The sequence below is a fragment of the Juglans microcarpa x Juglans regia genome, chromosome 2S (genome assembly GCF_004785595.1).
Source record: "Juglans microcarpa x Juglans regia isolate MS1-56 chromosome 2S, Jm3101_v1.0, whole genome shotgun sequence".
In the NCBI taxonomy this organism is placed as follows: Eukaryota; Viridiplantae; Streptophyta; class Magnoliopsida; order Fagales; family Juglandaceae; genus Juglans; species Juglans microcarpa x Juglans regia.
In genome coordinates this window covers 6,836,658-6,851,142 of record NC_054597.1, presented here as the reverse complement: position 1 = coordinate 6,851,142, position 14,485 = coordinate 6,836,658, and the positions used below count along the sequence as shown (strand labels likewise).

The 14,485-nt window shown below is 37.7% G+C and overlaps 1 protein-coding gene across 2 annotated transcripts in view; it reads right to left on the bottom strand.

Annotated features, from left to right (window-relative positions):
- Positions 1-522: 522 nt before the first annotated feature.
- The window catches only part of LOC121251687 (DNA topoisomerase 3-alpha), a 31,566-nt gene continuing 17,603 nt past the window's right edge, over positions 523-14,485 (bottom strand). For both annotated transcript variants that reach the window (XM_041151003.1, XM_041151006.1), the window contains 10 exons: positions 12,935-13,064; positions 12,065-12,117; positions 11,890-11,989; positions 9,781-9,819; positions 5,764-5,842; positions 5,053-5,124; positions 4,445-4,516; positions 1,907-2,086; positions 1,382-1,502; positions 523-945 (listed from right to left, as the gene is read on the bottom strand). In XM_041151003.1, the coding sequence (XP_041006937.1) occupies positions 705-945; positions 1,382-1,502; positions 1,907-2,086; positions 4,445-4,516; positions 5,053-5,124; positions 5,764-5,842; positions 9,781-9,819; positions 11,890-11,989; positions 12,065-12,117; positions 12,935-13,064 (1,087 nt within the window). In that variant the 3' untranslated portion in view covers positions 523-704. The remainder of the gene's footprint in view (positions 946-1,381; positions 1,503-1,906; positions 2,087-4,444; positions 4,517-5,052; positions 5,125-5,763; positions 5,843-9,780; positions 9,820-11,889; positions 11,990-12,064; positions 12,118-12,934; positions 13,065-14,485) is intronic.

Here is a 14,485-nt window from a genome sequence, read left to right as displayed (position 1 = left end):
AAATGTTTCTTATCCTGATTTCAAGAACTAATCACCATATAAAGGTTTGCTAATACAGTTCAGAGGTGAATTGTGTTAAAATAGTTTAGGAACAATTGATCCATAATGAATTTAATTCTAATGTCTTAATGGTTTCTCATAACAAACCAATAATCTCATCCCTCATGTTTATCTTCTGAGGCTTCAACATGGCAATAAAGCAAGCCATGTCATTCACTTACCAAACTTCCCAAAAAGGGATTTTACTTGCAAAAGACTCATTCTCCTAGAGCATGTACACTTCCAGAATTAGTTGAGACTTTGTTCCAAACACCCAAAGCAACTAAAAAAATGTTGTCAAAACATATGATCGTGTATGAATGACATGGAAATCCGTGATGTGTTTGGCATTTGCATAGAGAATCTAATCATGTGCAGGTACCGTCCAATGTTGTTCAAGATAATCTTTACCTGCACTTTCTTGGTTGTCTGGTTGATTCGAGGGGTTCCCCCACTCCCTCCTTTTGTAACTTGGATGATATATCCAATAAAATTATTATACTTAAATAAAAAAAATTGAATATAACTTGATACTCCAAATTCCTACTATCACATGAACCACAGAATATTGTGTAGCAAGGCCGATTCTTCTATTTACAAAGACCATGCTAGTATGGCTGAAACATGCATTAATATATGAGAAAATGTACCCCGTATTAACAGCATCAAGAACCACGATTTGGGCAGGCATTTGCAAAATGTGATGGATCACCACAAACAAAACATCTTCTGCCAGAAATAGGATCACCAGTTGCTGACACAAAAGTTGTGGAAGCAGCATGTGCTCCTCCCCCACGGCCACCTCTGCCACGGCTGCTACTCCTACTGGAATTAGATGCTGAGACATTCATCCCAGCACGTTGAACACTCCTTCCTCCAGTGCCATTGTTTAGGTTATCTTCCCACCTGCATAACAGGCACCTAGATGTATAAGTATGAACTGGTCCTTGGATGAAGCTTTCCATAAAAACAGAATTTTTTTTGCCACAAAAAGGTAAATAGCTTTGTTAGAAGCTGCTTGTTCCATTCCTTTTCTTATGGACGCTAGAAAAGTTCCACTTGGCTTCCTCTTTAAGATAGGCTTATCCTAAGTCCAGCTAATTGCATCTGTAACTAAAGTAAGTGAAAATATTATCAAATTAAGACAATCTTTATGGCAAAGCTCTTTTTGCCTTATGGCAACACTCCCTTGTGGGTCGGACATCTGTGGATCAAATTCCTATAACCCCAACTGTTGCCAACTGGAAAAAAATAAAAGTCATAATCTTTATGGAAAGGCCACTGTAATTATTCTAATGTAATTAGATATGTATTAACAAGGATATTTAATGAGGTTACATACACAAAAAAGTTGCAATTCTGCGACGGACATGAGTAGAACTTCCTCCCCCTGTTGGTTGCTGTTTTAGCTGTTAGCAAAGTGCAAGGTGTTCCACATGTGCTACAAGGAATTGAAGAGTCTCCTACATCATTGAAAGAATCATAAGGAATTATTTTATTCAACCTCCAGACCCTGGCGCCAGGCAGAGAGAGAGAGAGAGAGAGAGAGAGAGAATCTTAATGATTTTCATGTAACAGTAATTATCACCATCAATATTGAACCATCATGCAGACTAATTTCCCAATCCAAGAGATAACCCACCCCCCACTTTAAGCATAAAAAGAAAACCAGTGATGTAACAGACTCCAAAAAGAAAAAAGAACCCCAAAAAGACCGATGCTGTAAGCTTCAAAAGGCTAAATTCTCAAATTTCTTTCTTCTTTTTTGGTTCCCTATTATGCTGACTGCTAATCTCAACAATAGTAACCCTGCTTTTATAAGAATATTTAGATTTATGAGAAAAAAATAAAAGTTCAGCACACATACCAGTTTGTGGGTTCATTCCACGATACTGAGCACTTCGGGAACCTGAAACATGTAATGGGCAATCACTTGAAGAATGCCCTGTTTGCTGGCAGTATATGCAAGCGCCACGCCTAGCCTCACCAGGCCTAGAGTTACTTTGTTGGACACTGCTGGACGATGCAGTGGATCCTTGTCCTCGTGCTGGAGAACATATTAAGAATGCCAGACATCTGTTAGTGATTTGACATGGAATACTACAGAGAATGAGTTCCTTTGACTATCTCAATATTCATATTGTGTATTCATTTTGTGTAACTTGGATCGTTGATTGTGCAACAAACTGAATTGCACATTCCGAGAAACCCAATATACAACATAAAATATGATAATTGTTCCAAATTTAGCCCTTTCATGCAGAGCAATAAATAAAGGGACCAAAAGCATAATCCAGAAGAGAAGGGGTCAAGAGGCTAACATCCACACAAAAGAGAGAAAAAAATATAAAAAAAAAGAGGATTGCTGCATGGTAAATATATGTGCCTACCCATATCACCTTACGAAACTATGGAGAACAGTCTTGCACTATAAAAGATCATGCACAGACATCTTCTACTGTCTTAACATTACCTGATATAGGGTTAAATCTGCCTAATCACATGCAAAAACCTCCACAACCTACCCTAACCTACAGTGCTTTCAAGTTGCACATTCACATACCAAATTATGCAAACAGTTACTTTTGACAGATTATGCAAACATATAAGATCCTAGTTCAAATAACAAAAACCTGTTCTAAACATAATCCTGATTTTATTTATTTATTTTATTGGCATTGGGTGTCTAAGAACAAAGTCCTGACTAATCCCAAGGGTGCACAGGCCCTCGGCAAGGGTAACATAATCCTGATTTTATATATGCATATATATGTCCTACTATATGTATCGGAGAAGATGGGGTGTTATACTGGCAAGGTTGACCCTTAACTGCTATTAACTATTTCTACTTTCTTGGCTTTGGTTCGCTTTTCTTTTTTTAAGCAAGATAAATTTATTGGATGTATTATCCCAGGCACCGGGGGGGGGGGGGGTGTTGTGGTTTTGTCCCTATAATTCCTCAAATACAAAAAAAACACAATGCCAAGGAAGCAAACAAAAAAGAAAAAAGAAAAACTGGGAAGGGAAATGGAAACCAATGGAATGGTTTTGATCCCATATTTTTTTTGGCCAAGAGACTGCCATAATGGTCAAAAAGGACCAATGTGAATGTGGTATTTTTGGTAGTCTAGTGAGAGGACAGCCAAAGTAACACTGCTATAGCCAAAAGAGGGCTTGAAAGCCACAACAGTGATGGTTAACAACTCAGTGAGTTGGGAAAAGAAAATGAGTATATTTGATGTAGGGTGGAGTGATGGGCTTAACTGGGATGAAATAATTGAGGGCTCCCACTCTCGCAACCGTGACAGAGATTGCTACTGAGAGGGATGAATTTTGGCAAAAACAGGTCAGAAGTGGAAATTTTGCCATATGGGGTGGCAGAAATTGAGAACCAAGGACTGAAGGCGCATGTGGCTCACATACCAGAGTGTGAGTGGTGAATGGGTGTGGCAATGGAGGAAGGAACAGAGAAGACGTTGGTGGGGTGTATCTATAGCTGCAAAGTGTGAGCTAAGGCACATTTGGGCTTGAAGCTCCTCTCAAAAAGGAAAGCAAGGCACAAAAAAATCCTAAAAGGAGGGAATCTGGACAGAAACTGGAGCAATTGGCGGGGAGGGGGGAGGGGGCTCCTCTCTTCGCCCTAGACGGGCACTAGGGATTAGATGGTGGATATGGCAAGCGGGAGTGAGACGTTCAGGAAAGTCTCTCTCTTCAAGATTTAGTTTAACGGACAAGACCTCGGCTCAGTTAAGCTGCTTATTTGTATCTTTTGGATTTGGTTGATGATACCCCAAGCTAAAACTCCTAGCTACTCTCGTGAGTTTCAAGCTAAAATTGGAGACTTCAGTTGTGAAAGATTGCATTTTGAGCTATGATTGGTATTGCCCATTATCTAATATGAGCCTAATAGCAAATTGTTTATGTTGGAGGTTAGGCTTTCGGAACTTGTAAGCCCCCGATTTGTTTGACGAGTATACTGGATATATTGTGGTGGCTTAGATCTCATTAAGGGTTATCTTTTTTTTTTTTTTTTAAAAGGTAGATCTCATTAAGGGTTATAACATAACTTGTATGTATACAGAGATGCATGATTCTGAAGAAATAGACACGTTATTGAAAAAAATGACTTAAATCTCTTAGCAGGTGTGGGGCATCACATTGATGATCTTTCAAGTACTAAATTGAAACTGTATCTATGCAACAGATCTCTAGTAAACACACGTTAGAGGAGTTACATGCATGAACAAGATGAAAAGATGAGTATAAAACATTATAATTGTAGTAAGAACAAATTGTTTTGTTTTTTTTTTATAAGCATAATAAGAACAAATTGTACAGAAGCAGGTAATATCTAATGAACTGTACATGAATGTCTCAATTAATTACTCAGGACAAGCACCCAGACCTGGTATGCGAGAACCAGTTCCACAGATTTCTATGAGCTGTCTGAGAATCTCATCACAGCCACCGATACAACCTGATCATGTATAAATGAAGAACTTCAGGGTTGAACCAATGGCAAATTCCACAAGGATTATCTTTATTTGGAAAAAATATGACTAACAAATTATCTTGTGGGGTTCTGTTAGTTTGAGATGATTTGACTCAAACACTAATATACTATAACGATAATAGCAAGGCCAGAACAAACAGAAGGCGTCAAAGAAAAAGATGACAAAATATGTTCAATGGAGGTTATGGCACCAGCACAGAATGGAGTTAGACTGCTCCTGTATATCTCCTCATAATGTGGGTCTGACCTGGAAAAAAAATGCCCAACTCCCCACGCACAATAGGGAGCAGGGCACATCAGCCCTCAATAGAAGAAACAAGGCCCACACAGGCCACAGAATATTGGTCATGACCCAACTTAGGTCAAACAGTGAAGGCTTACTACATCTAAAGGGTAAACAAGTCTCTTTCACCAAGGTCATCAAGTCCTAAAGAAAGTGAAACATAGCTAGGTATCATCGATGCAAAGAAAGTTATCTTAGCTCATGGAGTATCACATACCTAAATGGTTGGCATTGTAGTTTGGTGGTATTTCCAGCTGGCGGAACTTAAATTGAATCAAGTGAACAGGACCTATGAAAGTTTTGTATCATTACAAAATAATTCAGATCTCAAAAAAAAATAATTAAAGAACATTACTATAGTTAACAAGAAACCTGTGTTACATTAATGCTTTACATCAGGTGAAGAACACCAATACAGATACAAAGCTTTCTTGGAATATGCACCTCAGTGTCAAACATAATAATGCTTGAACCACCAAACATTATAGTAAGATTAGACAGCAAGAAGTTTCCACAACATGCCAATATGCTAGGTTACATAGATACCCTATCACCAAAGACAATAAAGGAAAATAGCTAGGAGATTGTTACAATTTAGCTGGCAATAAATCAACCATCCCTTATTCTTCTATTTCCCTCAGCTAGATTCTTACCTATTAAATTACCACTTGTCCCCGTTATAAACTCTCCTTTATATGTGGGCATGGGCACAAAGTCCCTCCCAGCAGAGCAGATTCAAACGCAGTATCTCCTACTTTTGTACCTTTGAGCTCATAGAAAGTAGGAGATTTTATCATTTATGCCATATCCTAACACTCCCCCCTTAATCTACAATTTGGAAGCAAATGGCTTTGCCACCTACACAGGCATCAGAACCCAATGTTCAACTGATCCAAATATACTGCAATAGAAGATTTAAGTAAAAAACCTGGAGTGCAAGTGTTGCAAACATCAGTGGTTACCACTGCTTCTGATACAGATCCAGGGAGCCAAATGGCATTTCTGCACTGAGAAAGTGTACCAAACAAATGTCATAATTACTAAGACAAAGGTCACCTAAGGACCAATTAAAGCAAAATGGACTCATTTATATTCAATATTCCACATAAATCAGAAAAGGGAAGAAGTAAATGTAGATAGAAGAAGTTAGCTGGTTAAAGTTTGCATAAAGTCAACTAATCCACTGGCTGATTTGTACTCGATAAAGGAGATGTGAAGGGAACACTACATGAATTACGATAGGAAAGAAATATTTTCTGCAGATATATATTTTTTTGGATAAGTAATAAGATATTTTATTAAGGCAAGTAAATAGGCATAGCCTAAATACACGAGTATGCAAGCGGAAACGCCTAAATACAAGCTAAAGACTAGGAGCTAGGAAATGCTAAAAGAAAAATCATTTAGATAATCCCCATTCGATACAAGAAATTTCGCCCATAGACAGAGTTCAAAAGAAAAATTCTCTAATCCCCCCAACGAGTGTTTTCGATCATCAAAACACCACCCATTCCTTTCCAGCCATAGGCACCACATCAAACATAAAGGAATCATCTTCCAAATAGCAGCAATGCGATGGCTACTGGTGAATCATTTCCAACAAGCCAAGAGGTCCACCACCCACTTGGGCATCACCCAAACAATATCTGACCTGCTGAAAATCTCATCCCAAAAAGCCTTTGCTACCTCACAATGCAGAAACAAGTGATCAACTGACTCACCATCTTCCTTGCACAAATAACATCTGTCTAAGCAGATTATACCGTGCTTTCTCAAATTATCCGTTGTCAATATCTTCCCAAGAGACACCAACCAGCAGAAAAAAGCAACTTCACTAGGCACCTTGGATCTCCAAATACACTTCCAAGGGAATTGGTTGTCACTGCGGCAAGTCAGCATTTTATTCTAAGAGCTGACTGTAAAAATGGAATTTCCAGCATGTTTCCACAACAGTCTGTCCTCCCTTCCCTGCACAATTTTCATATCATACAGCCTACTGAGAAAAACTGAAACAACCGGCACTTCCCAATCATGAAGGTCTCTAGTGAATCTCACATTCAATTTAGGGATATTATTAGAAAAACAACAGAATCAACCACAGTGACTTCTTTGTCCCTTGCTATCCTAAAGAGAGAAGGAAAAGCATTCTTAATAGCCAAGTCCCCACACCAAAAATCGTGCCAAAAATGGATCCCACTCCTCCACCAACCTTAAACGAAACATGGATAAGAAATTCCTCCCTGCCCTTCTGAATATATTTCCACAAATCCACACCATACACACTTCTAACTTCATTAGAACACCAACTCCCCCATGCCCTCCCATATTTAGCATCGATAATATTTCTCCATGGTGCATCCCTCTCTAATTGATATCTCCAAAGCCATTTTCCAAGAAGGGCTTTATTAAAGAGCTTCAAATTACGAATTCCCAATCCTCCACAAGCTACCGGTGAACAAACTTTATCCCAACTTATTAAATAGAACTTCCTATCTTCCCCAAGGCCGCCCCACAAAAAAGTTATGGAATAATCTCTCAATTCTACAAGCCAACCCAACGGGCAAAGGGAAGAGGGAAAGAAAATACATTGGAAGATTAGTCAATGTACTTTTAATCAAAGTAATTCTTCCCCCTTTAGACAAATAAATCATTTTCAAACTAGCCAACCTCCTCTCTATTTTCTCAAATTGTCAAAGATTTAAAAGAGGGCCCAAGGGAAGGCCTAGATATCTCATAGGAAGGGATGAAATCTTACAACCCAAGATGTTGGCCAGATCCACAGCGTTCAAAACGGGACCCACTAGAACTATCCGTCGAGGCAAGAGTGTCCCCACCCACCGAGAAACCCAACAAAAAGCTCCCTTCAACAGCTGCTTCAATCATTCTGCTCAAAGTATCCATGACAAGAATAAAAAGGAAAGGAGACAAGGGATCCCCTTGCCTCAAACCTCGAGAACTAATAAAGAAACCAGCCAGGGAGCCATTCACCAAAATAGAAAGTCTAACCGTCGAGGCACAATGACTGATCCATGCACAACATATCTCTCCAAAACCATATCATATATGCCACCATTGAAAAGGCATGGTATAATCTTGTATTACTTCACATAAATGCTTTTTGATTTTCAAGTTTTACATATTCCTTAAAATTCATTTATCACATTGGAGTTTATTTCATCCAATTAAAACTAGCTTTTTAAATTTTCTAAATCCTTAGATATTTAACTATTAAAAATACAAAGAAATCGAAAATTTAACTTTTAAAATGTCCTAAAATACATGTCTGCTTTTTTAAAGTGGAAGTTCATACATCTTAACACTTCTTATATCACTCTTACCTCTTCTGAAAAGCAAACACAATGTTTGATAAAAGTCGTGCACCTTTTGCATAAAATAGAGGAAAAGTTAAAGGAAAAATCTATTCTCCAGCCTGAATTTTAACACACCATCCACACCAGCCAGCTGACACAGTGGAAAAGACAAAAAAAAAACCCTACTCGAGAAATAAGAAGCTCTGCAAGACAACTCTCTGGCCTTCTCCCCCTTCCCCTTCCCCTTCCTTCCCCCTTCTCTTGTCCTTTTTCTCCACACATTCTACTATTCACTAGTCTCTGTGATTACCGTCTATTTGCATTGTTCTCTTTCTTTCTTGTTATTCGGTGCCTTCATATTCCCAGCTCGACAGCATTGCAAATCCTGTTCTCAGGTTCTGAAGGAGGGAGGGATTGGTGATGTTACCATCAACAACCAACCATGATTTGGTTCAACAATTCGATAGGTAGTGAATCTGTATTCTATCTTTTCTTCTTCTATCTTATTTACCTTGCTTTGTTGTCTTTAGACACTTTTTTTCTTCAATTAATTATTATTGTTTGTGAAGGGTTGAACATAACGTTCTCAGAATTGAAAGAGATATGAAAGGAAAGGATTGGAAAGCAAATCCAAGTCCTGCTGACTACGGTGAAAAAACTGAGAATCCTCTCCTTGGTCAACAGAGTGGAAAGAGATACAAGAGGAAAGATCATCGGCAAGAGATTGAGAAAGTCAATATGCAGAGGAAGAACTGGCGTAATGAGATCAGGAGAAATAACAGAGAGACTGAAAGGAAGCAACAGCATGTTGAGAGGTGAGCACAGAGCAGAGACCCGAACACTAGATTTCAGTGTACGTCGGTTGACTTCAAACGCAGCTTGGGAACGCGGAGGTGGGAATGCAGCTTGGTTGAGATGCATAGCACGGTGATTCTGTTCTTTATTGAGATGCACAGCATGATGAATGAGAATGCTCGGATGTAATTTTTGTTTTAATTGGAACCCCACGTCATCCTACACACTGACCGGTCAGTGTGGCCAGTGTGTTAAAAATACAGCTGCTCCCTAGCAGAACCCAAAGTTAAAAAGATCACCACATTGTTATCTTTAAGTTAATAATCATACCGTCTCCAACCAAGAAATAATAAAAACTCACTAGTTTCTGGGATCAAGCAAGATAAATTGAAATTCTTCAAAGCACAGCAAATTTGTCTCTTAAGAGTTTTCATCCCATTGCTTATCACAATTCCTACACCCTTTGATAGAGGATAATTACCACTATCATCTTCCATTATCAACGTACTTGCGTGCATGATGCAATCAACAACAACCAGTAGTACACAACATATTCTATATGCAGCGTGACTTCCTACATAAAATAACCCTGAAAAAAAAATTAAGGGGAGCCTATTAAAAGAGATACTAATAGATGTAAGTTGAACACGTGTACTATAAGTTGGAGATCATGTCAACAATCAAAGTAAATGGGCAAAACCGTCTATCTAACGCATTGAATACCCTTCATTGCTAACAAACGATCGTTCAAACCCAACCTGTGGAAAGCCCAAGCATCAAGGTTTCTGTCCACACATGATTTACAGTACAATGAAGATAGCAAGGTCAAGTATCCCAACCTGTGGAAAAGCCAAGCATCCGACCATGAAATTGCCATCCTGTAAAGAAATAACTAAATTGCTTACAAGGAGTTATTTCTATAGCATAGAATACATATTGCAAGAAATAAATTACAAATTACATACGTACAAAAAAAAGTATCATGTACAGTGACTTGCAAAAAGGCATGGGGAGACTTATGCCCCGTACTTAAAATATCTCAATATATCTATGAATAGTAGTAAAATAGTTTGAGTTAAGATATTTTATTGGGTTTTGGGGAAGGAGAGAAAAAATTTGAATAAAAATATTATAAAGTTAAAAAATTATTTGAATATTATTTTTTCATATTTTTTTGTTTTGAATTTGATTTTTTTTTTTTTTTTTTTTTTTTTTTTTTTTTGCGTTTTGTTTGGGGAGTTTGGAAAAGTTGATTATGTAATGATTAGATGAAAAAGTTAAACGGACTCTAAAACTAAATCAACACAGTAAAACCATTAAACTGAACTCTTTTTGGTTCACTACATCTATCATTTTTCACCATATAGATCTATTTAGTACAGCACCTGACTTCTAAAGCATTGAAATACGAGTCTAGGAAGCAGAATAAGCAACAGTTTGAAAATATCACCAGAAGTCTGCTAAAGCTGCATGGGAAGCTGCTCACCCAAGTTTTAGCTGTAATGGAGTTGGAGAATTTGTAGACAATGGAAAGCAGTGTCCTAAGTACTTGTGGAAAGATTTTCTTTTAAAAAAATTATAGTGCTGTCAGTCAGTACCACCAAATGGCATAATTTTCAGCATAGGGTGAGTCTGAAAGATCATGGTCAAAGAAAAGAGTAAAAATCTCTAGAAGGTCCCAAAAGTGATGAACTTTAGCTTATGGAGAAAAGCATAGCCGAATCAGTTGAACCTTCTGAGGAATGCAAAAACTTGCTGAAGCAAAAGGTAACTAGTTAAAGCGAAGTCGTTTTCCTTTAAAAATGATCCATTTATGCTGTATGAGAGATGCTGTTCCAGGTTTTACAGATGCAGTGACTTTATTATCTCAAACTGAGAAGCTGGTTGGAGAAGCCAAATGGAACATAACTTTGGTGCCTAAAATGCAGAATCCACCAAAATGGGATAATTAAGATCGACACTTTTTGCAAGGTTTTATTAGACCAAAACAGCCAGCTATTATTCAGGAACGGAAAATTGGGGAAAATGTCGGAAGCACAAAATTTGGTGAGAAGTAATCATGGAGATCCTTTCCCCAACTAGATGTGCAATTGCTATTGATACAGTGAAGGCATAGGGGTCAGCAAAATGGGAGTTCAGAAAGACAACTGCATGCCAACGCCAAGCTATATAGTTTAGAAATAGCCTTGTATGGCTAATCAAAATTAGTCAATGACTTTAAAATGTATTTTGCAAAGAAGAAGGGACATGTGCAGAGATAGCATTCATTTGGTGCAATTATATAATTACCTACTAGGCTCAGAGCCTGCAGCTGCAAAGTGCAAGCAAGGGACAGGAAGGAAAGACACGTATCCTCTGTAATGACTTGATGCTCTTAAATTCTATGGGGCCTTAATACAGAAGTTCAATTACATTCCAATACATTAATGACATGCTGCTCTATGGTTCGTATCAGTGGGAAAAAGACCGCTTTTCATTACAGGAAAAGTCAAGTGAGTTTTATTAGAATGTTGTGCATCTCAGGGAGGTGCTCTGGACCATAGGCAAACGAAGCTAGATATCACTGACAAGGATTTTGCAAGAATTGATAAAAGAAGAATGCCAAAAAAAAATAATACTACTACTAAACCACCCAACCATTTATTGACAGACTTAATCTTTGAACAGAGAAGCAATTGAGGCCAGAATAATATTGTTTAGCTGATGGGCACACACACTTTGTAATGTAAATAAAACTAACTCGTCAGTTTAGTAATGTGAAAACAAAACATTAAGATATTGTGACCAGAACTAACTAAATAATTACATGCCAACACCATTCAAAAGACAAACAGAACCAGAATATTGACCTGACAGTGCACCAAAAGATTCAATAGTCTTACACAGAAGGAAATTATAGCACATCCATTGTTTGTCTTAATAGGAAAATGACCTCTATAAATTATTACCCGGTTACGCCGAAGGACCATATCTGATTCCTGGCAAAGTCCACATTGCCTGACAACTTCTCCATGTGCATGCTGCTCATCTCCACTAGATCGATTGGACCTGCATTAATGGTTAAACGTGCATTACAATAGTGAAACATAAAGACTGCAAAGATAGAGGATACTAAGAACACACCTTTCAAAGAAAATTCCCATAGCTTCAAAAAGTTTTACTTTGTTCAATCTAGCCTGCAAATATGGCCAGGTTGGAAGTAATAATTGACATCAACAAAAAAAATACAACGCAAGCAGATATTTAACATCAAATATTTTAAATTAAACTAAAGAAAACAAGGGACTACAATCTGAAAAAAGTTTCATGGATAGTGTAAATTATTTAAATAAAATTTTTCTTTATGGTAATTTTAATTTTTTTTCCCCCCATAGGGATGACAGGTTTGACACTGCTGTTAAGGTAATAATGAACTAAAATGAGAGATGAGTAATCACTAACTGACAGATTTCTTTCTTTGACTCAATAATCCTTCTATCCCTTCTCATTCATTTAAGTAGTCAAAATAGATTACACCCCATTTGCCATACGAAAACTGACTTCCTATCTTATAGGGATTCAAATCTTGGATAAGATCTGTTTCCCATACTTATCTACTTAATCTAAATATTCAACTTACAAATTATATAAATCCTATACAGCTGTACAAATATATCTATACCCGAAATACATAGATAACATAGGAATTAATTCAAATAAATATAATCCACTAATACTAACATGCTGTCACCCATGATGAAAACTAAGAGCATGAAAAATGGCATAGAGAGAGAGAGAGAGAGAGAGAGACATTTGCTGACCTGCATAACCATCTTTAAGAAAGATCATTAAGCAGGGCTTACAATGCCATCTCAATATATTTAGTTTCTACAGCCATGCAAACCATTCTATGATAGCAATTATAGCATAGAGGTTACAGAAGTCTGACGACAACCTCCAATGAACAAATTAATGATGTTCCATCGTCATGTTGATATCTAACTGTAGACTTACATCTAAGAAGCAAGCTTTCATCTGCTGCAAGCTAGTTGACAAAACTTCAGCTTTGCTCTTAGTGCCCTCACTAACTGCTTTCATGTCACGCTCCATAACTGCCCTAAGATATGGCTTCCAAAGCTTATACCTACAAAAATAATAAATAAACAGGTAAATCATGGCTATCATACATATAAATATCACTATATATACACGGATTTCATGGTTCCACGCTCCAATATAGGTTTGAAGCAATAAAGTTAAACATTGAACTTATAGATCAAATGCATGCATCAGTTGCATAAACTCTACTTCCCCAGCATTTCTATATGAAGTTAACCACATCATGTTATCCATCTAGGTGTATTGAAGGCTGCTGCAGTGAGAAGTTAACCACATGGACTCTTCGAATTGCCTGCTGCAGTGGAATGTGTCATTTACCAGAGCAGTTTAAGATTGTGAAGTGGGAGACATTTCTGACTTCTACAGCACCTTGTCTGCATTGAATTTGGAGGGTGGTATAGAGGACAAACTGCTGTGGACACACCCAGGGAACAAGAATTTCTCGGTTAGATCTTTATATAAGGCTATGTCCACCCATTCTTCTCAGAATTTCCCTTGGAAAAGCATTTGGAAGAGCAAAGTGCCCCTTAAAGTTGCTTTCTTTGGTTGGCTGGCCTCTTACGGGAAAATTCTGACCATAGACAAGTTGAGGAAGCGTGATTTCTTCATAATGGATTGGTGTTTCATGTGCAAAAGGAATGGCAAATCGACAAACCATCTTCTTCTCCATTGCAATGTGGCAAAGGCTCTATGGGATGAAATCTTCTTAAGGCTGGACATTGCTTGGGTGATGCCCAAGAAGGTGGTGGACCTTTTGGCTTGTTGGAGCAGAACACGGGAAAATCATCAAGTAGAGGATGTTTGGAAGATGGTGCCCTTATTTCTTATGTGGTGTATATGGAATGAGCGGAATGGAAGATGTTTTGAAAATAGTGAACCCTCATTGGAGGGGATTAGAGACTCATTTTTCCAAACTTTGTTACTTTGGGCTAAGACTATTGTATTAGATGGGGGTAAATGTAGTGACTTGTATGCGTCCCTTTTTGTTCGTAGGCTGTAATTAGGTATTTCTCTCTTGTATACCACCTGTGTACTTGGGTTATGCCTAGTTTTGAAGACCAATGAACTCTATTAATTTAAAAAAAAAAAAAAAGTGTATTGAAGGCTAGTTCCCTACACAGCTTTGGGACTTGGGAACTCCCATGTGTAACCTACCACAGTTGTGAATGGAAAACTTGCAAGTAAAAGTTGCCTTACGATTTATGAAGTAAAAGTTCATTATCAATATCCTTATGGCACATCGTATGATATAAATGTGTTTGCGTCTGCATTTATATATCTGTCAGGCATCATGCAGATATATCTCTGTACTTCAACAAAATCCAAATCATAATCATACTTAATGTAACTAATAGAACTTGTATCTTCATTGATAATTAGTATGCCATCCATAGCACCATGCAGGCAAATATATGCAACTCTAATAAGGATGAACTCCATAGTCAA